Source organism: Leuciscus leuciscus (genome assembly GCF_965113295.1).
Source record: "Leuciscus leuciscus genome assembly, chromosome: 7".
NCBI classification, from domain to species: domain Eukaryota; kingdom Metazoa; phylum Chordata; class Actinopteri; order Cypriniformes; family Leuciscidae; genus Leuciscus; species Leuciscus leuciscus.
The window spans coordinates 32,480,083-32,501,349 of NC_138731.1; the positions used below are offsets into that span (position 1 = coordinate 32,480,083).

A 21,267-nucleotide genomic window follows, 5' to 3' on the forward strand; every position below is an offset into this window, starting at 1 on the left:
TTCAGATATGAATGTGAGGAATCGTTTACGACGTTGAATGTAGATATCAGAAACCATCAAAATCTTCTCGATTCTATGGAGCAGTATGTAAAAGGAGACTTGCTTGAGGGTGCTAATGCCTACCACTGTGAAAAGTGCAACAAGAAGGTGCGTGTTTTGTTTTAAATTATCTTTATGATGTCTCTTATTGTTGATTTAAGAGAACGCCATATTAAGCTCAAGGTGGTGATGTCTTTGTGGCAGGTGGACACAGTGAAGCGTTTGCTCATTAAGAAGCTTCCTCCAGTGCTGGCCATCCAGCTGAAACGCTTTGATTATGACTGGGAACGAGAGTGTGCCATTAAGTTCAATGACTACTTTGAGTTCCCACGGGAGTTAGATATGGAGCCCTATACGGTAGCTGGAGTAGCTAAGCTGGAGGGGTCCGATGTGCACCCAGAAAACCAGGTATTACACCAACATGCTCTTTCTTTGGTCTTTAAGCTATGTCAAATTTAAATAAATGTGATTTGGGAATATGTTTTACATAACTGGAGTTTAAGTTGTTCTTTATGGTACCAGGTGATCCAGCAGAATGAGCCGTCAGAGCCGGAACCCCCCTGTAGCTCTCGTTATCGTTTAGTGGGAGTGCTGGTCCACTCAGGCCAGGCTAGTGGAGGTCATTATTACTCCTACATCATTCAGAGGAATGGCAGTGGTGGTGAGGGAGAAAGGAACCGTTGGTACAAGTTTGACGATGGTGATGTCACCGAATGCAAGATGGACGACGACGAGGAGATGAAGAACCAGTGCTTTGGTGGAGAGTACATGGGCGAGGTCTTTGACCACATGATGAAACGCATGTCCTACAGGCGGCAGAAGCGCTGGTGGAACGCCTACATCCTCTTTTATGAGCGAATGGACACATTAGACAAGGACAGTGAGCTGGTTAAATACATCACTGAGCTCACAGTGACCAGCAAACCTCACCAGGTGAAGATGCCCTCTGCTATCGAACGCAGTGTGCGCAAACAGAATGTGCAGTTTATGCACAACCGTATGCAGTACAGCTTGGAGTACTTCCAGTTCATCAGGAAACTGCTGACCTGTAACAGTGTGTACTTGAACTCACCGCCAGGTAAATCCAGCCATCGACCTTGCTTTGTTCTCTTCTGTTGTAGATGGGATTAGGGCTGTCACTTGAGCAATTTAATTATTTCAAAAGAAAAACAAAACCTAATTGACCCCAAACTTTTGAACAATTGTATATGTGCTGGACAAAAGTCCTCTGAAATGCTTTAGGGGCCATTCACACAATGCATTTTTGCTTTAAAAAAAAAACGCAGGACACGGGCAGTGGAATGGGAAAAAACAAAAGATGCCAGCGTCTAAGTATAGTTGTTATTACTGTTCAAATGCACTTATACCACCTCTTAGCAACATTAAACAGTCTGTGTAAATACCCAAATACCACTTTCAGATGCATGTTTATTCCTCCACTTCTCTGCAGTGTAAATTTGGCATTAGATTCAGTATTTTGCAGAGGATTTTGTTCTTATCCATCAGTGTTTGAATTTTTTGTCTTTTAGGTCAAGACCACCTTTTGCCTGAAGCAGAAGAAATGGCTATGATTAGTATACAGCTTGCTGCTAGATTTCTCTTCAGTACTGGATTCCACACCAAGAAAGTAGTCCGTGGCCCTGCTAGTGATTGGTAAGAGTGTGTGTGTGTGTGTGTGTGTATGTTTGTTTGTTTGTGTGTGTGTGTCAGGCACATATTTGCATGTGTTCTTCAACAGTTAGTTGATCCTTGTTTATCAATGTTTTTTTTTGTTTCAGGTATGATGCTCTTTGCATCTTGCTGCGACATAGTAAGAATGTGCGTTACTGGTTTGCACACAACGTCCTCTTTGCATATCCAAACCGCTTCTCTGAGTACCTGCTTGAGTGCCCCAGTGCAGAGGTTCGAGGGGCTTTTTCCAAACTCATCGTATTCATTGCACATTTCTCATTGCAAGATGGACCCTGCCCTTCACCGATTGCCTCACCTGGACCTTCAAGTCAGGTACGTCTTTTCAGTCCTAGTTAGCATTCATTTCAGTCTCTACACAGGCTTTTGTGCATTCATGGAAAATCTAAAAATATCTGTGGATACCTGACTTTCGCAAGTTGGTGTGGCAACTCGGTCGATAGGTTTTTGTACATTTATGTTTTTTGTCCTTTTGTCTCAGGGCTGTGATAATTTGAGTCTAAGTGAGCACTTGTTCCGTGCCGTACTTAATCTGCTGAGAAGAGAAGTGTCTGAGCATGGCCGTCATCTGCAGCAGTACTTCAACCTTTTCGTCATGTATGCCAACCTTGGTAAGGAGCAATTGCCAGCCTTAAGGTCTTCATCCATGCAGACTTGCATGCTACAGTGCTGTCCTGTCTCACTCCTAATTTTGTTCACTCAGGCTTGGCAGAGAAGACGCAGCTGTTGAAGCTTGGGGTACCAGCCAACTTCATGCTTGTGGCCCTGGACGAGGGTCCTGGCCCTCCAATTAAGTACCAGTATGCTGAGCTGGGAAAGCTTTATACTGTTGTCTCACAGCTGGTTCGCTGCTGTGATGTGACATCACGTATGCAGTCATCAATCAACGGTAATGAGTTTTATACCCTGCTGCCAAATGTTTGTAATCTGATAACAAAATGGTCTTTCACATGTAGTTTCGGTCCCCATTGCCCAATGAAGATCCTCATCCTTGCTCAGGACTTCCTGACTGACACAAAGCCATCTCCAGGCATGAGTGCCAGGTTGGCATTGCTTGGAGCTGAGGGCATTTACAGTCAAGCAGATCTGCACATATATATATATATATATATATATATATATATATATATAAATTAATTTTTATTTTTTTTATAATTATTTTTTTTACTGCCATGCCAGTATCAAATACATGGTTTTGCCATTGTTCCATAGTGTTTAGAGTAGTTTGATCTGTTGATACTGATTTAAAGTATTTGCATTCGCAAAGAATGTTTTTCTCCACTTCTGCCCAGACCACCAGCCAGGTTATGAGCTGACATTTCCTAATCTTGACATTTTTAGGTAACCCTCCCCTGCCAAACCCATATGGAGATCCCAACATCACTGCTCCCATCATGCCTCTGCAGCAGCTGGTGGTGGACATTCTGTTTGTGCGCACCAGTTATGTCAAGAAGATTATCGAAGACTGCAGTAACTCAGAGGACACTATCAAACTGCTAAGATTCTGCTGTTGGGAGAACCCTCAGTTTTCTTCCACTGTACTTAGTGAACTACTGTGGCAGGTGAGTGAGGTCAGCAACTTCTGAAAGACAAGCACAGTATAGCTGGTGGTGATTAGTTGCGAGTTAGTTAATCAATTCAATATTCAAGTTTTGATAAGTGTTGAAAGCATGCCTTAGTTATTTTAGCTGTTAGTCATTTGAGTCAAGTAGATTCAAAATGTCTGTTTGGATGATCATTCTGAATTTTATTTTAATTTTTTTTTTTACCTTTCTGGAGATATTAATTAATGTCAATGTTTTTCTTTTTGCGTAGGTGGCATATTCATACACGTATGAGTTAAGGCCTTACCTGGACTTGCTCCTCCAGATCTTATTTATTGAGGACTCATGGCAGACTCACAGGTCAGTCTGAATTTCTACTGTTATTTCATCTTTAGCAAATTCCTTTTATATAAACCAATGTACAGCAAAAACTGGTTTCCTATGCATTATGAAAAAAGTATGGAAATTTGATTTATTTCCAGGTCTAGATGATATAGAAAAATTTGTTTCCAGTCTATTGCCCCCTTTCTTTTTCGACAAAATAAAAAGTTTTTATTTGTAAAAGCAGGTTTTTATTTTTATTTTTATGAGATAGTCAGAATATAACATGCATGTTAACAGTTGGAATTAACCATTTATCAGATGTTAAATATGGTCCAAAATATCTACAGAGAATTCAAAAAAAGTTATTTTGAAATGGAAAACGTGTAGGAACTCTTGAACGCATCTTTTTACATCCATGGGTGAATGAAATTCATGATCGCATAATGATGTCTTTCACTGCTCCTTTTCTTTATGGTTTGTTAGGATCCACAATGTGCTGAAGGGAATCCCTGATGACCGTGATGGGCTTTTCGACACCATTCAGCGCTCCAAAAACCACTACCAAAAGAGAGCTTATCAGTGTATCAAATGCATGGTGGCTCTTTTCAGCAACTGCTCAGTGGCCTATCAGATTCTCCAGGTCAGAACAACTGCATAAAAATAAAAGACTGTGTACTTGGATGGGTTTGTTTTATGGTTTTGAATATGCAAAAACTGGTTGTTTTGCCTGTTCCAGAGCAATGGCGATCTAAAGAGGAAGTGGACATGGGCAGTGGAGTGGCTCGGTGATGAGCTGGAACGAAGACCGTACACTGGCAATACCCAGTACACGTATAACAACTGGTCCCCTCCTGTTCAGAGCAATGAGACTTCCAATGGATACTTCCTGGAGCGCTCCCACAGTGCCCGTATGACTTTAGCCAAGGCCTGCGAGTTGTGCCCAGAGGAGGTATGTGTTGGCTCATGCCACCCCTCATTGTCTGAAGAATTAGTGCCAGTATATTTAGTTTAAAAATTGAAATCATGCATGTGTGCTTTGCCTATTAGTCAGACTTTTTAATAATTACTTTTGTTTTAATTTAATTGCCTTTTACAGAACCCCTTTCAGTAAATACTTTTTACTGAAAAAAAAAAAACCTTTCAGAAATCAGCACATAAATCACACTATGTATAATGATGGGCTGGCACACATATCAAACATTTTAACTTTTGGAAAATAATTGTGAAAAGGATTTTGAAAAGAGTGCTAATCTAGAAATGTTTTGAGTGCAAAATAGCCATGTTTAACTATAGGTAGGGCTTTGAGTTTTCGACATTTTTATTTCCAGGTTTATTTGTTTGTTTTTTCTAATGCAAAGCAATTATAAATGCTGTTGATATTTGCATAAATTTAAGTTTCATTATATTTATGCTTGATTTCATGTCATAGATATATTTTTTTTAAAGAATTTCTATTAATTTGCGGAACTAAAGCGCTTGCTTAATCAAATCCAGTTTAATGATGAATAGCAAATTACCACAAATGTTAAATGTATACAGCCATATATGCATAATTTGTTTTAAGTGTACAATATTAACTGCCGTTTCAAAATAGTGTCACTTAACGAAGCACGAGGTGGTATCTGAAGAGGACGCTGGCCGGAACCCGTCCTCGACACAGCAACTTTTGCCAGGGGAAGTGACAGGCCAACAACAGCACACCGTAAGACTCGAATGGCCCGGCCACACTGGTGCCATCTGCGTAACTTTTTGATGTTCACAGGGCGTGATGTAGACAGAACCATCTTCCACCTACCTCAAAAACAACTCTGAATCAACTGTTATTTCGTCCTCATCTCAGTGTGTCCAATCTGTTTCTTTCTACCCAACTACAAGTCTTAATGTGGTATCTAAGTGTTCGAAAACTCTAAGCCTTGGCTATAGTGTACAGATGAGTTGGAGGTAATCTTTGTGTCTGGTGGTGTTTTTCTGTTTTGTTTGAGTCTTCTTTTAATTTCTTTTGGGGATGTGATATCGTTCTGGTCATTTGATCTGAAAACATTCCGGCACTATTAAGAAGCTTTTGTATGACTGCAAATTTGGTCCGTTTTATATCCAATTCTGATGATTAACTCTAATGGTGGAAGAGCTCTATGTTCAAGAAAAGCTTTTGTCTAATCAATTCATCCATGTGCAAATTCCTGTGTCATCGGAAGCTTCCTTTTAGTTTGGAAAACAATTTCAGTCAAATCAAAGTATAGGAGTGCTTGGTATGTGTTGTCCATTTATGGTGTTCTCTCATCTGTCATTCAATTTATGTCTTGAGTAGTACAGTGTTCCAAGTTATTTGCCTTCTAAATCTAAATCAGGGATGGGCAACGTCAGTCCTGGAGGGCCACTGTCTTGCAGAGTTTTGCTCCAACCCTGATAAAAACCTCACCTGCCTGTAGCTTTCTTGTAAGCCTTCAGACATTGATTAGTAGGGCTGGGACGATACACCTATCTCCTGATTCAATTCTATCACGATACTTGGGTGCCGATACGATTTGAAGAATTGCGATTCTACAAGTATTGCGATTCGATATTGCAATTTTTTTTTAACACTAGACCATCGGGAAAAGTTAAATCATACACTTATACAGACTGTACATGATGTATAAGATGAGTCATATTTACAAAAACAAATCATCACATCTTTCTGACTTTTATTTCAGAAGCATCATACAATACTACATTCTCTTGAATAAATGATTCAATAACAAATAAATTTTTTAACAGTAACTTGTCGCCACTTAGTGGCGAAACAATGTAATCAATAAATGCGTCATTTTAAGCATCAAGTTTCTATCAAAAGCTACGCTATCGTAGACATATTTGAACTTTAAACTTATCCAAGTACTTCTATGATAATTTTAACTATTGCATCACAGAAATAATGATACTATGAGGTTGAAAAGACTGTTTGTGAAGCTGTTTCATGACAACTCTCTCCGGGTCAGCGGCAGCGCCGACACAGCTTTGAATGTTGCGATATGATTTTGTCTACGTTTAATAGACAGATGAATTGAAAGATTGCGTGGGTGTTTGAATCGAGATCAGTCTTTTAAAGATGAATCATGCAGCTCTATTGTCTTATCTCTCTCTCAGCATATGAGTAGTGCGAGGGCTTTTCAGTGCTTTCAGTCTCACGTCTCTTCCACGCGTCCACTTGGGATATTACGTCACTCAATACTCATAGATAACAACACATTTCATCCTCTGTTGGAACGAAAGTGGCTAACTTCTATCAACCTCATCTACAAGCAAGACAAGAATAAAGCAATTGAATTTGAATTAATATAGATTCTGGAATAAAAAAATCGTTTTTAGAATGGAAAAAAAAATTAAATAAATTAGCTAGGTGAATCGATTTTTTTTTTTTTTTCAGCCCTATTGATTAGCTGGTTCAGGTATGTATGATTAGGATTGGAGCTAAACTCACTGCAGGACAGTGGCCCTCCTGGACCAAAGTTGCCCATCCCTGATCTAAATCAAACCTATAAACCCTGAGCCTTCATATTATATTGGCTTTGCATGTTTAACATGTAATGGACTCTCTATAGAGGACTTTATTCACTCACATCCCTGGTTAGTTAGTATTAAAGAAACCAAACCAAATAATCATTTTGTATTTAATAAAAAAGGCATAATTGAAATCTAGTGCATAATTTCATTTATGATGGTTGTTTTAGGAGCCTGATGAGCAGGAGGCCCTTGAAGAGCAGGACCCTTCTCCCCCAGAGGACACTGCTCTGTACCCTCACTCTCCAGGCACAAAGTTTCAACAGGTACTGAGCTTTAGTCACACAAATCTCTTACTAGTCATCTTTTAAACTGTATATGCAATATATGTGAATTGAAAGAACAATTTCAAAGACTTTCATAAGCTTTCTTCACTGCAAACCCATGTTGTGAATTATTTAATTTTTTATGCCTAATAAAGGTACTCAACATCCCTCTTGATTTTAAAGATTGTTTTTGGATTTATTATCAGATGGCTAAAGATTTTAACTGAAGTTTTAGTCTATCATTTTCATTAAGACTGCATTTATTTGATCAAATACAGTACAAACAGTAATTGTGAAATATTATTACAACTTTTTTATTTATTTAACTCTTTCCCCGCCAGCAAGTGGCCAGTCAGCACCAGCATTTGATCATTTTCACAAAATTTCATGGCCCTTAGAATGTTGCTAAATTAATATCTGAACATACAGAACATCAAAACAAAGATCAGAACTTCTGCTTTAAATGGACAAAAAGCTTAGAAAATGTTGGCATTTTTGCCAAAGACTGTCCAGATCAGATTTTGAACAAAAATCAAAACAGAATGATTGGATAGTCTGCCAACACCCCAAAAGCTTGCACAGTCCTATACCTCTTTGTGGGTTTGACATTTAGGCATTTTTGATTTGTTATTGATCGCATTAGCTTACATATGCACAAGCAATCACTTCTATCACTTGTTTCTACTTTTTGATTTTGGTTCTGGAGATTGTTCTCTTTCAGAAGATGCGTAATAGCACCCCCTACTGTATAACAGTGGAAACAGATTGCTTAAATTCCATCAATGGCGGGGAAAATGTGTATTTAAATATAATTTATTCCTGTGATAGCAACGCTGAATTTTCAGCAGCATTCCTCCAGTGTCACATGATCCTTAAGAAATCATTCTAATATGCTGTTTTGGTGCTTCTGAAACATTTAATGTTGAAAAAAAAAGTTCAAAAGAACAGGGTTTATATAAGAAATATTTTGTAAGTGTTAGTATACAATGCATTTACAAATCTAAGTAAAACATGAGTATAAATGTGATCTCTGATTGTTATGCACTCATTTGATTGTTCTGGCATCTCTTCAGCAGAATAACCTCCCGCATGCGCAGCCGTACACTGGCCCCGCAGCACAGCACGTCAACAACCCTCAGCGTCCAGGCCCACGAGCACAAGAGAACTGGGAGCCCCCTGAGGAGGTGCCACCCACCCAGACTAAAGACTAACAATATGTTGTCACACTGTCCTCCATCTGAATTCTCCAGCGAGATACTCGAATCCAGAGCAAGGCCAGGCCCCACCATGCTGCTCCACTCCAGAGCCTGTGTAACCAGAACATTCAGCTTCCCTCAATTTCTAACCCTGGAGTGGAGTCTCTTCACTGTCTGCTCTGCAGTATTAACTGTCAAAAGTGTAACTTGCAGTGGACTGTGCATATTGTTTGTAATAATAAAACGGGCCTGACGCACTTGTCTCATGACAGAGGTGTACATACTATGTTAATGTTTTGACTGTTCAAAAGCAACAGCGTGTGTGATGCTGTTGGGAGACTACAGATTTATGAAAATGGAAAAACAACACACAAAAAAAAATGCAAATACAATGGTGAAAGACAAAAAAAAAATCCCTGTTTTATCCCATGCTCAGTAGTAAGGTTTGGGCCGTTTGGGTCATTCTGCTTTTGATCATACATTATATTCATGTCAAAGCTTAACCGGCTACGGCACCTCGTGAGCAAGAGTTGGCCATAGTTTGTGAACGATGGGACGGTTGGGTGATGATCTTGACGTTTAGTTGATGTGAATGGGGTGATGATGCAATTTTAATCTGGAAACTCCTATTGCCTTTCTTTCTTTTTTTTTTCTGGTAATAATTCAATAATTTGAAAGCTCCAGCTGACACGCTGTAACATCTTAGCATGGCTTCACATCAAACTAGCATAGCTGAAGGGCAATTCTGTGATTTCTTTTTCCACAGTGATTTGGAAGAGCCCTTTTGTTGGTCCCCTCCTCCATATGCTCTTCTAGATTTGATGTTTTCGAAGCAATGTAAGAAATAAGTGGCTTTACAATTGCACACGTTTCCTCGGATAAATATTTGGCTGTCGCTTTTTTTTTTTTGGGTGGGATAAACATTTAGGTTTTGATGATAGGAATTTTAGAAAGAGAAAATATATGCAACAGTTAATGCCAGGATGCCTGGAACATTAGTGGACAGAACTCGTTTTGCTTATTTGTCTTGAACATTGTGTCAAACAAATGACCTGGCAATTTAGTCGATCGCCTAAATTCGTGATCCCTGTTCACATTCGTGTTCTCGAATAGAGGCTCTGTCTGGGGATTCTTCATTTAAGGAGAGTGAACGTAAAAGCAGGGTTGTACCATAAAATAACTGCTGGTTAGTCATGTTGCAACTTCAGTTAGTAAAGTCTCTTGGATTAAAGGAGTAAACATCAGTAGATACTGTATGTATTTAATTGGTAACTTGAATGCTTTTTTTTTTCTTGGATTTTGTTGGAAAAATACCAAATACTCCTGCAAATGAAAATATTCTGCCCATCATATATTTAAATATTTTGCTGTTTTATTTTATAGAATTTATTTTGTTGTATTTCACTAAAAGAAAAATAGAATTTGATTTAAGAGGAACATTTTTGTCCTTGTGTTATTTTTAAAGATTATTGACTGTACAGAGTTCATCGCCCTGTTTTTTGCCGACTTTTGTTTTGGCCATGATGTGACGTTGAATTCTGAAGCCACAGTCACAATGTTGACTTTCACTTTGTGAGGTTTTTGTGCACAGAACTATTAGAAAAAAAGCATTGCGCCCTTCAAGAATAAAGAAAAGAAATCGGGAAAGTGTCTCTGTTATTGTCAAGATTCAGACCTGCATGATGTTTTATGTATTTATTGTATTAAATTCACAAATTTGTCACTGTTGATTACACAGCTCTAAAGCCACAAATTTAAAAATGTGTGTTGGTGAGTCAGGTATTACTTTCTTAAAATGCCTTTATAATTCATAGAATAATTAAGACAACTTAATTCAGTTTGCCTAGATGAACGGGAATATTTTTACCAAATTTGTCAATAATATGCTAATAAACCTTATTAGTCTTTTAGGTGCAAGGATTTAGCTTAAGATTTCAAATTGGGTTGGACTGCAGTTCCAAACTATCCTTCTCTTTGTAAGCGTTTTATTTATTTTATTTTTATGTTCAGCCTCTGACCAGAAAAGGCACCCAGAACAACTGTTAAAAATGCATTAAACCAACAAATTTTCTTTAGAATGCAACAATTCTGGGAATATTATGTTGAATTATGGTAAAGGCTGTCATGAGAACTCTATTAAATTGCACCTCCAATTTTTGGTAGGTTGCTGCCAACAGCCCCTCTTAACTAGCTTTAATTACCCACAAGGCCAATCTTAATTAAAAAAAAGTTGTCATTACTTGCTACATGCTCTGTATTGAAGATGCTTAGTTTGTTTTGCACTTGATCTACAGCACCTAGGTGTGCTTTAGTCATTTCCCATGCTCTCATTTAACTTAACCATTGGTCAAAAAAGGTATTCAAAAAATTTTTTTTAAATAGAATTGTCAAACTAAAATGCTTCTGATCAGAGTATGACAAAATAACTACATATAAATATATACACATTTCACATAGAAAAAAACCCTGGAGCTAATAAAAAAAACTACACTTGTTTTAATCTATTGCATTATAACTACACAAGTTGAATAAAACTCAAATGTAGAAGGTCTGCTATTATATCTGAGAACTATAAATTGAGATCTTGCAGGCACCATGTAGCATTCTAACGCATTATTTTTTACTTGACAACACTAGTTGTGTGCTTGTGCAGAGATAGTAAGTGATAACTGACAAAGACATCAACAGGAAAATGGAATTTGTTGAGACACATTTTATTATGAAGATACACATTAGTTCTCTTTGTCCTGGACGGTCTTTGTTCCACGCAGTCTGCCAGTACGACGGGCAGCGATGAGACCAACCTTACGTCCAGCGGGCGCGTCCCTCCTGATTGTTGAGGGCTTGCCAATATGCTGATGGTTACCACCACCGAAGGGATGCTCAACAGGCTGGAAAAAGAAACGGCATACAGCAGATTTAAAACCACCATAGAGGGAAAAAAAAAATCAGACTGCAATCCATAATTGCAGAAGAATAAATTAAATTTGCTTACGTTCATAGCCACACCACGGACACGAGGCCAGCAGTTCCTCTTGGCCTTGTACTTGTGGTATGCACGTCCTGCCTTCAGGATGGGTTTGTCAATACGACCACCGCCAGCAACAACACCTTTAACACATGACATTAAACGCGTCATATTGAATTCAGTTCACATTGAATTCAGTCTCAAAGTCTATAAAGCCAAAATGAATACACAAAAATCCTTACATGTTTGCTATTAGGGCTGGGTATCGATTCAGATGTTACAATTCGATTCGATTTCGATTCGCAAGCTCTAATTCGATTCGATTTCGATTCTCGATTCGATTTTCGATTTCGATTCTCCCAATTTCGATTCTAAATTAATTTCGATTCGACTCACTCAATGAATATTAAATACAAATCCTATATTTATTAGAAAAAGAAAAGAAAAAAAAGTGAACAAGTTTTCAAGTGTTTAATTAATAAAAAGAAATTAAGAGCTACAAACCTGTATATTAAACTCTTTTTATTTTAGGTACACTTGGGTACATTAAAACAGAACCCAACTCTATATTTCAAATGCATACAATGAATAGACAGGATTTTGATGCAAAATGAAAAATTTATGCTGAAAATTGGACAAGTCAGAACAGTCGCATGTCTTGATCAAACAGGTTAACAATCCTCACATAAACCCACATATAAAAACGTTGCATATAATATAATATGTGCCCTTCCTGTCTAACAGCTAGGCCATACAGAAATTGAATAAAATTATCAAACAGTCTGTGTTGCATTAATTATAAATTATATATTGACTAATCAAAGTTACAAAAGTTCTTTATTCAAGAGCAGTGAGTGTTTTTCTCTGTTCTCTTTGTTCTTTGATTAACTTAAATGACAGAGATAATTAGTGGCTACAGTGTACTGTCCCTTTAAGACCAGCCGCTGTTGACAGAGACGCGGAACTCACACGCGGACTCATTCTCTCACGAGGCACAACTCTTCACGTTCGTCATAAGACTGCTCTTATGTTATAAAGATACTCGACAAAAATACATTTTGGCATAATTGTGTGTGTTCTTCGTTCAAGCGCGAAAGGTAATTCTATTCTGTGCTGTCTTGTGCGCACGCACGATATCATCGCAAGTTTTTCTGTCACAGTCACGACAGCATTTTGGCAGCATTTTGGTCATATAGCCTAATTGCGTATAGGCTTGTCATGGCGATTGTGATATGATTAAACGTGCAGCACTAATTGAGGTTATTTTATGATTTAGATAAAACTACCATAAAATCTCACAGCATTAGCTATAAAATTGAGTTTTATACATAAAACTAATACATAAAGATGGAAAAAAATCGATTCTTGGCGTTTGAGAATCGATTTTGAATCGACCACATTTTAAAAAACGATTAATTGAAAAATCGATTTTTTTGCCCAGCCCTATTTGCTATACAAGTAATTTACAAGCATTTTTTTCAGTGCTGTAAAGCACCCCTGAGGCTTAAAGTTAATTTCTCAATATAACAATCACAGTCCTCTGATGTTGGTTAAAGGTCACATAAAATTATGTTTATCTGAATCACAGTTTTACTTTGATTCTTTTTTAAATATTTATTTCAAAAATGACATTTGTCGTCATAAGTTTTAGTTCTTCAACTCACAAGCCCCCTGCAGTTCCCTCACAAACCCCAGTTTGGGAAACCCTGTGCTATAAAATATAATACGCTCTTAAATTATAGCTCCCTGGAGTCACAAAACATTTCACTGGTTTGTACATTTAGTTTAAAGATTTTGTAAAAGATTTTTTTAAAATACAAACCTAGGGATTTTAGAAAATGAAGATCAAACAGTAATCTAAATTAAAACCATACAAAGCAAGGAAAACAATACTACTCCCAAAAGATAATCATATCAACCAAAACTTTATATTTTCTGAAACCATAACATTTGCTTACCAACAACAGCTCTGTTTGCAGAAGAGATGGCCTTTTTGGATCCAGATGGAAGCTTGACTCTGGATTTCTTGGTCTCGGGATTGTGGGAGATGACTGTGGCGTAGTTTCCGGATGCGCGAGCGAGCTTGCCCCGGTCTCCGGGCTTCTCTTCCAGACAGCAGACAATGGTACCCTCAGGCATGGTGCCAACGGGCAGCACATTGCCAATGTTCAGCTGGGCTATAACAGTTCAAGCACAGAGACTTTGATCAACAGGTGCACATAAGACTGGATGTTTGCTTGCCTTAATCTCAGTTTAAAAGTTCATTACCTTTCTTGCCACAGTAGATGAACTGCCCCGTGTGGATGCCTTCAGCTGCAATGAACAGCTCGGTCCTCTTCTTGAAGCGGTATGGGTCACGGAAAACCACCTTAGCCAGGGGAGCTCCACGGCCGGGGTCGTGGATAATGTCCTAAAGGAAAAAGCAGTTTTTCTTTTTTGCAATTCCCTCTTTAGATGACATGAGTGACCTTTCAACATTTAATCCACAATTTTACCTTCACAATCCCCTTGATGTAGCCATGGCGTTCAGCAAAGTCAATATGACGGAGTTTAGCAGCACCTTTTCTGTGCTTGACATGGGCTTTGAAGACGGAGCCCGCACCTTTTCTCTGTCCCCTGATCACACGTCCCATTTCGGCCTGTATAAACAAGCAATTACACATTTAATAAGACATTTCAATGCAATATTTACATTGAGGGTGTCATTCTGCATAACATTTGATTGTCACCATTGCAATGAAACAGACTGAGAACATGATTAAAAATAAATGTATATATTCTGCAAATATGCATTGGGCAAAATGGCTCAATATTTTTTTGTTTTGCGGTTATATTTTGTTTCATTCATTTAATTTAAAGAAGGTTCTCACATTCTCAGCGTACTTAATTCGTCCATAACTATCTCCATGTCTATTCTATCCCTCTAACAGTGACAGCCAGCCGCTATAATGAACTCATGTGACTTGCGAGGAGATAACAGTGAACCGTATCCCACACTTACGGTTAAAACAATACTTAATAGCTCGTTTAAGCGGTTTAATAAGTTAATTAGGATCGAATAACAAGCAAAAACTCCTGAGTCGTTTCAGAATTGCCGGTCCTCTAGGCCACAACATGACCAGAGACATCATCAATTCAATGATAAATAACACATTCAATTTCGACATTCTGAGACACAAAAGTGTAAAGATATGTCCTTAACTAATATGTTGACAATATACAGCTTATTGTATACGTGGATGGTGAACTTTAAACGGTGATTACAATCAGATTGAGCAGAGAGACAGAATATTATTTCCCATACCTAAACTCCGTTGACGGAAAGAGGAAGCAAAAGGGAGTGATGGGGGTTTTCTTCCGGTGAAATGGGGCGAGCGGGAGGGGTCAAGTACCCGGATGTGTGTTCAGTACGCGGTCTGCCCTCCAGAGGCTGAACATGGAAGGAAAGAAAGAAATAAAGAAATTAGAATGAAAACAGTGAGTGATTTACAGCAGTGGTTCTCAACCCTCAACTTGATGATTTGACCATGGAACCCACATTAGGCCGCGACCTGTTTTTTGTTTTTTATAAATATATATATATACACAGACATTTTCTTATAAAATTTTGCACCGTCCCACTTTATGCTCATAAATTGTAAGAAAATGACCAATACTGATAAATAAACAGTATAAGGTAGCCGTCCCAAGCTTTTAATACTATAAAGTGAGTACGAGCCAGCAATCATTTAAAATTACACAAAATAACACAAAGGTAATTTTTTACCATGGTAAATACACAATACTTACATGAAACTTGCAAATCCTTTCAAGCTAACATATGAAGTACAAATTACGTAATTTATTGCCATTTTTTTTTGTTAATTTCATGACTTACTAATTATCAACGTAACTACGCCATTGCATGCTCGTAATTTATTTGTAATGTATAATTTTGATCTTCATAGTGAAGTGATACAGCGCGCGCCTCTGTATTTAAGTGCGCTACGAGGCGAGCACAGTATGGTATAATGTCTGACGGGACTGGAAAGTTTGTGTTTCTGAGGTGAGAGACTTTTTATTTTGTAACAATTTACGAAAATAACGTTCGAATAATGTCACTGACATTATAGCCTGACAACATAATCAGGTCAACGCGTTTTGCGTCTGACAGAAGAGTCAACAGCTTTCACTCATGTCTTTTAAAATAAAAGTCCCAACATTAATGATGTTTCTTTGACTGCACACTCCACGGACCACTCAAAACGGTCTTGCGACCCACTTTTGATTTAAACTCTTACAGTATCTTACTCTGGCAAAAAAGCGACGCAGTTGCCTCTAAAATGTTGCGCTTATAGTCAGTGATGGAGTACTCGAGTCCTGGACTCGGACTCGAGTCCCTATATTCTCTGGACTCGAGTCCGACTCGAGACTCTATTCTCAGGACTCGTGACTTCCCAGATAGCAAAAATCATCTGGCCCAGATCTGGCCCAGACACTTCGTAAGTTCTGGGCCAGATCCGCGCAACGGACTCGGGCCGGTGTCTTTTGGCACAACGGGCCAACACCGGCACGGATCCGTTTTTTCTCATCTGGACCAGAACTGGGCCAGCTCCGGATTCCTTTATGGCGATTTGGCCCAATTGTGGTCCAGCTCTGTTTTGGATCTGGTCCAGAATCATGCCGGATCAGGGCCAGCTCATTTTGTTTACAGTACACAAACACACTCGCTCGCTCTAAGTAGTATACATATCTAGAATTTCATGAATCTTCTCATTTACATGATCTAATCTTATGGTCTTATGCCACTGATATTTTTTCTGTTTTTAACACAAAATGCTTAGGCAATAAAAAGTTGAATTACTGTACTTTTTTTACACTAAAATACCACCTGATAATCTAGTGTCAACACTAACTCACAGCCACTACTTCACAGTAAACATGCATTCAAAGAAAAATTATTTGGACAATAAATTTGACATATTCAAGGGCTTTATCTTTTGATAAATTTTTTATTTATTAAGCATATTAAAACAAATTCACAAAACAATGCAAAACAGTGCCACTGTGCATCTTTTATTTTTATTTTGATCATTTTTGCACAAGTACTCAAAGTTTATATAAAACACTTAAGTCTCTACTTGCCGTTAACGAGATAGTTCACACAAAAAATTTAAATTCTGTCATTAATTACTCACTTTCATGTCGTTCCAAACCCGTAAGACTTTCATTCATCTTCTGAACACAAATTAACTGAGATCTTTTTAATGAAATCTGAGATTTCTTTCCCTCCATTGACAGCTACGCAACTACAAGTTGAACAGTAAAGAAGATTTTTAGCTGAAAATGTGGTCCTTGATGATTCGTATAATGCAAGTCGATAGCTACAGTCAGTTTGAGAGTAAAAAAAACATTACAGGGAAAACAAAATTAATACCTGTGGCTCCTGACGATTCATTGAGGTCGTATGAAGCAAAACAATTAGTCTGTCAAAGAAACTGAACATTATTTACAACATTATTACCTGTAATCCACAGCATCTGCAAACAGTCCTGTGTCACTGCAGTTGTGTTTTGCCTGTAATATGTTTGTTTTTTACTCTCAAAGTGACAGTAGCCATTGAATTGCATTATATGAATCACCAAAGACCACAGTTTCAGCTAAAAATCTTCTTTACTGTTTAACTGAAAAACAGTCACCTATATCTTGGATGGCTTGAGGTTGAATAAATTAAGAGCAAATTTTCATTTCTCAGTGAACTTTCCCTTTAAAACAGTGACAAAAGCTCAGAACTTTTCTCAATGTATATTTGAAAGAATGTTTTTGAATGAGTATTCATGTTGTGTAGTGACATAAGCCTCATGAATGTATTATTTATCCCCAAAAAATGTGGCATTGATCAGAGGCAGTGAAAAGCTGCAAAGAAAAAACATACAAAAAATAATGGCAACACTTTACAATAAGTTTCATTAGTTAATGTATTAACTAACATGAACTAACAATGAGCCACACATTTGTTACAGTATTTATTCATGTTTGTTAATGTTAGTTAATAAAAATCCAGCTGTTCATTGTTTTGTTCATGTTAGTTCATAGCGCATTAACTAATGTTAACAAATCATGTTTGATTTTAATGTATTCGTATATGTTGAAATTTATATTAACTAAGATTAATAAATACTGAAGAAGTGCAGTTCATTCTTAGTTCATGTTAACTAAGGTAGTTAACTAATGTTAACCAATGAACCTTATTGTAAAGTGTTACCAAAATAATTTGATAGAATGAACTGTAAACACATCAAGGACAGGACAGGAAAGCCATGGTATTACAAACCACTTCATATGTGCCGTTTAATTCCCATGAGGCATCTGAAAAAAAAAAAAAAAAGACCAAGAAGAAAGATTTTAGATATTCATGTATTGTCACACTAAATAAAGAATCTGACGGCTGTTCTGTACTGTGCTGTGCTTCTTATATCTGAAATTTACCTCAGTTAAGGCCTCTTTGGCTCTTGAACGTTCCTTCCAGCCGCCGTCACGGGTCAAAGGTTAAATCAACGGATGCCGCAAGAACCTATTCCACTATCTGCTGCACTGGTAGAAGACTGGTTTTTCCTTACAGCTCCTGTTAAGAAAAAAAAAATGTGCAAAAAAACATCAACCTCCAGCTAATAAGCTTCTGAGCCCTGATTTATATTTCTTCTATAATGTAGATCAGTTAAGGGATAAACTGGTAGGCCTATATCAATTACTTAAACATTCATTTAAATTGATCAGAATCAGATATCACACGATCCTTCAGAAATCATTCTAATATGCTGATTTGGAACTCAGGTAACATTTATTATTATTATTATCAATGCTGAAAACGGTTGTGCTGCTTAACATTTTTGTGGAAATGGTGATAATTTTTTCATGATTCTTTGATAAATATAAAGTTCAAGTTGAACAGCATGTATTTGCATTTATTAAATTAAGACATTTATAAGACATTAATTTGTAACATTTTAAATGTCATTGACTTAATTTAAGACATCCTTGGTTAATAAAAGTATTAAACTTACTACAGATGTTTGAATGGTATAGTTGTTTCCACAAAAATATGAAGCAGTACAACTGTTTTCAACATTGATAATAATCATAAATGTTTCTTGAGCACCAAATCATCATAGTAGAGTGATTTCTGAAGGATCATGTGACACCGAAGACTGTAGAAATGATGCTGAAAATTATAGCTTTGATCACAGGAATAAATTAGCCAATATTTTACTATAGAATGTAATAATATTTCACAATATTGCTGTATTTTTTATTAAATAACCACAGTCTTGGTGAGCAGAAGAGAATACCATCATTAGTTGACAAACTAAAAATTAACTGCACTTCTACATCATTTATTAATCTTTTTTAATGTTAATTTCTACATGTACTAATGCATTATTAATATAAAATGTTGTAGGCTGTTTGTTAACCTTAGTTAATGCACAGTGTGAAGTAACATGACCAAACAATGAACAACTGTTAGTATATATATTAACTAACATTAACAAATACAGTAACAGATGTATTGTTCATGGTTAGTTAATTGTAATTAATATTAACTAATGTTAACAAATGAAACCTTATTATAAAGTGAAGGTCTGCGGGAGGCCTTAGCTAAGCTAACGCTAGCCTATCACTAACATTACCGCAGTAAAAACTTTAACAACAGTGAAAATAAATGAAAACAGTTCAAATTCGTCAATTACATATAATTACAATCCTCTGGGTCGTCTTCGTGTTAGCATATGCCCTCTGAAAACATAAATAAGAGTTAGGCTAGCTAACATTACGATTCAGTAGCAGCTACCGATCTAAGGAGCAATACAAACTCCAAAACTTAAGTTAAAAATTAGTTAGTTAGTTAAAAGCTAACGAGTACACAATAATCAATAAGAAATGTATTAATTAATAAAACAGTTTGACCATGTGTGACTTACCTTGGTGAAGTGTTTAAGGTAGGATAACGAGTAGCGACCGTGACAGCCTCCTCTTCTGAACTCCAGAAAAAATGTTTCGCGCGCTCGTTTCCACGGATACGGCCCGAATCTGTTTTGCGACTGTTGTTCCCGCCCACTGAAACCGGGCCCGGGCTGGATCCGTTTTAGAGCAGTGAAACGGAGGTGACTGTGACGCGGATTTGCCGGTTTGAAGACGGATCCGGATCGCAGTCAGCTGCTGTCTGGGTTGACTTGGACTCGCGGACTGATGACTCGTTCTTGGACTCGGACTCGAGGATATAAAATCGGACTTGAGCATTCATCAAATGAATGACGTTGGATGAAGTTTCTGACTAAATAGGATTTAAAATTTGATATAAGATGTTACACTTTTCCTGTTTTGGGCTCCAAGACCGGACGGGATCTCTTTTTTTCCTGCATATATGAACGAGCAGAGAGAAAGCCCCAGCCGCGCGCGCGCTCTCACCGTCTTCAAACAACACGAGCGGTGCTCCCTCCTCACGCATATCAAAATCAATTGACACGATAGTAAAAGGTCGGAAGACCGAAGTTTCACGTAGATCATTCAGAGATTTTTTTCTCCTGAATTACCGCGAGGTGTGAATTGTGCTGAAAAAACAAACAAAAAACGTTAGTCTTATCTTCTCTGAAAAGCGTTCCGCACATTCAGCTGACATTAGCCACAATTTCAATAAACGAAAAGATCTAGTGATGAAATGTTTTCTGTGTTGACACCAATCTTGTCCTGTCCTAAACTGCCGAGATAATCACACAAGGCGTATAGGCTACACGTCCATTAATGACACGTCCGATTCGCGAACTAATGACTCCTTTGAACGATTCACTTTAATGAATGGTTAAAACAACTGACCATCTGTCCAACAACGAACTCACGAGACGTCTGAATCGGTGTATAACAAATCGGTAACACTTTACAATATGTTCCATTTATTAAACTCTAGTTAACTAAATTAGTTAACATTTAGGCTACTATTAATAAACTGCACTTCTACAGCATTGTTAATGTTAATTTCAACATTTAGCCTACTAATAGCCTACATTATTGAAATCAAATTTTTTATTTATATGTATTTATATTGTATTTATTATTTATAATTGTCAACACAGTGGTGTCATTTTTGTTTAATGTAGACCCTCTTTTATAATTATATCAGCTCTTTAAAGGTGCCAGAGTAGAGAAATGTTGGCAGTCTTGAAATATAACACAGACTCAACCTTGATGACTCGACTCGGACTCGAACACTGGGGACTCGAGACTCGACTCGGACTCGAACTCAGGTAATGGTGACTCGACTCGGACTCGACTCGGTCTCTTCTTTGGTGACTCGGACTTGGACTCGGACTCGAACACGGGGACTCGAGACTTGACTCGGACTCGACAATTGGTGACTCGACTACAACACTGCTTATAGTTTTTATAGGCTTAATACCATAAGGAGGCAGCATCGGGTCAATCACCTGGCCTATGTTGTTGTATATTTTGTCTTTCATTAATTATATAGTCTTTTATCTACAGAATGTAATAGGTAGCATTTTTATGTATCACATAAGTGGCAGAAGTTGAATCAATAACCATAAAAGGATTGATATATTCTGCATGGGAAAAAATGGCTAAAATGGTTGTCTATTGTTTAAAACTATGCTATTGTACATTTAGTTAAATCTCGTTTCATTAAACACAGACTCAATTAACTTAATCAT

General features: G+C 37.5%; 2 protein-coding genes and 1 long non-coding RNA gene across 10 annotated transcripts in view; 1 reads left to right on the plus strand and 2 right to left on the minus strand.

The window, feature by feature from the left end:
* usp9 (ubiquitin specific peptidase 9) overlaps positions 1-10,245 on the plus strand; it is a 39,238-nt gene extending 28,993 nt beyond the window's left edge. For 2 of the 8 annotated variants that reach the window (XM_082175499.1, XM_082175501.1), the window contains 14 exons: positions 6-147; positions 244-447; positions 562-1,117; positions 1,569-1,692; positions 1,818-2,043; positions 2,210-2,339; positions 2,432-2,617; positions 3,070-3,290; positions 3,544-3,632; positions 4,080-4,236; positions 4,333-4,545; positions 5,191-5,298; positions 7,307-7,402; positions 8,476-10,245. In XM_082175499.1, coding sequence (XP_082031625.1) covers positions 6-147; positions 244-447; positions 562-1,117; positions 1,569-1,692; positions 1,818-2,043; positions 2,210-2,339; positions 2,432-2,617; positions 3,070-3,290; positions 3,544-3,632; positions 4,080-4,236; positions 4,333-4,545; positions 5,191-5,298; positions 7,307-7,402; positions 8,476-8,613 — 2,590 coding nt within the window. In that variant the 3' untranslated portion in view covers positions 8,614-10,245. The remainder of the gene's footprint in view (positions 1-5; positions 148-243; positions 448-561; positions 1,118-1,568; positions 1,693-1,817; positions 2,044-2,209; positions 2,340-2,431; positions 2,618-3,069; positions 3,291-3,543; positions 3,633-4,079; positions 4,237-4,332; positions 4,546-5,190; positions 5,299-7,306; positions 7,403-8,475) is intronic. The other 6 variants (XM_082175500.1, XM_082175502.1, XM_082175504.1 and 3 more) reach the window with 3 other exon arrangements.
* A 1,051-nt stretch (positions 10,246-11,296) lies between these two features.
* rpl8 (ribosomal protein L8) lies at positions 11,297-14,229 on the minus strand (the record flags this gene model as incomplete). Its single annotated transcript, XM_082175507.1, has 5 exons — positions 11,297-11,489; positions 11,594-11,709; positions 13,525-13,743; positions 13,835-13,976; positions 14,062-14,229. The coding sequence occupies 5 exons, from the start codon at positions 14,227-14,229 to the stop codon at positions 11,331-11,333; spliced, it is 804 nt and encodes a 267-aa protein (XP_082031633.1). The 3' UTR covers positions 11,297-11,330.
* A 2,002-nt stretch (positions 14,230-16,231) lies between these two features.
* LOC309503021 lies at positions 16,232-19,771 on the minus strand. The gene is made up of 3 exons (XR_014207467.1): positions 19,525-19,771; positions 18,035-18,170; positions 16,232-17,914 (listed from the first exon to the last, which is right to left on the minus strand). It is a non-coding gene; the product is annotated as an uncharacterized lncRNA (long non-coding RNA).
* Between the last annotated feature and the right edge of the window lie 1,496 nt (positions 19,772-21,267).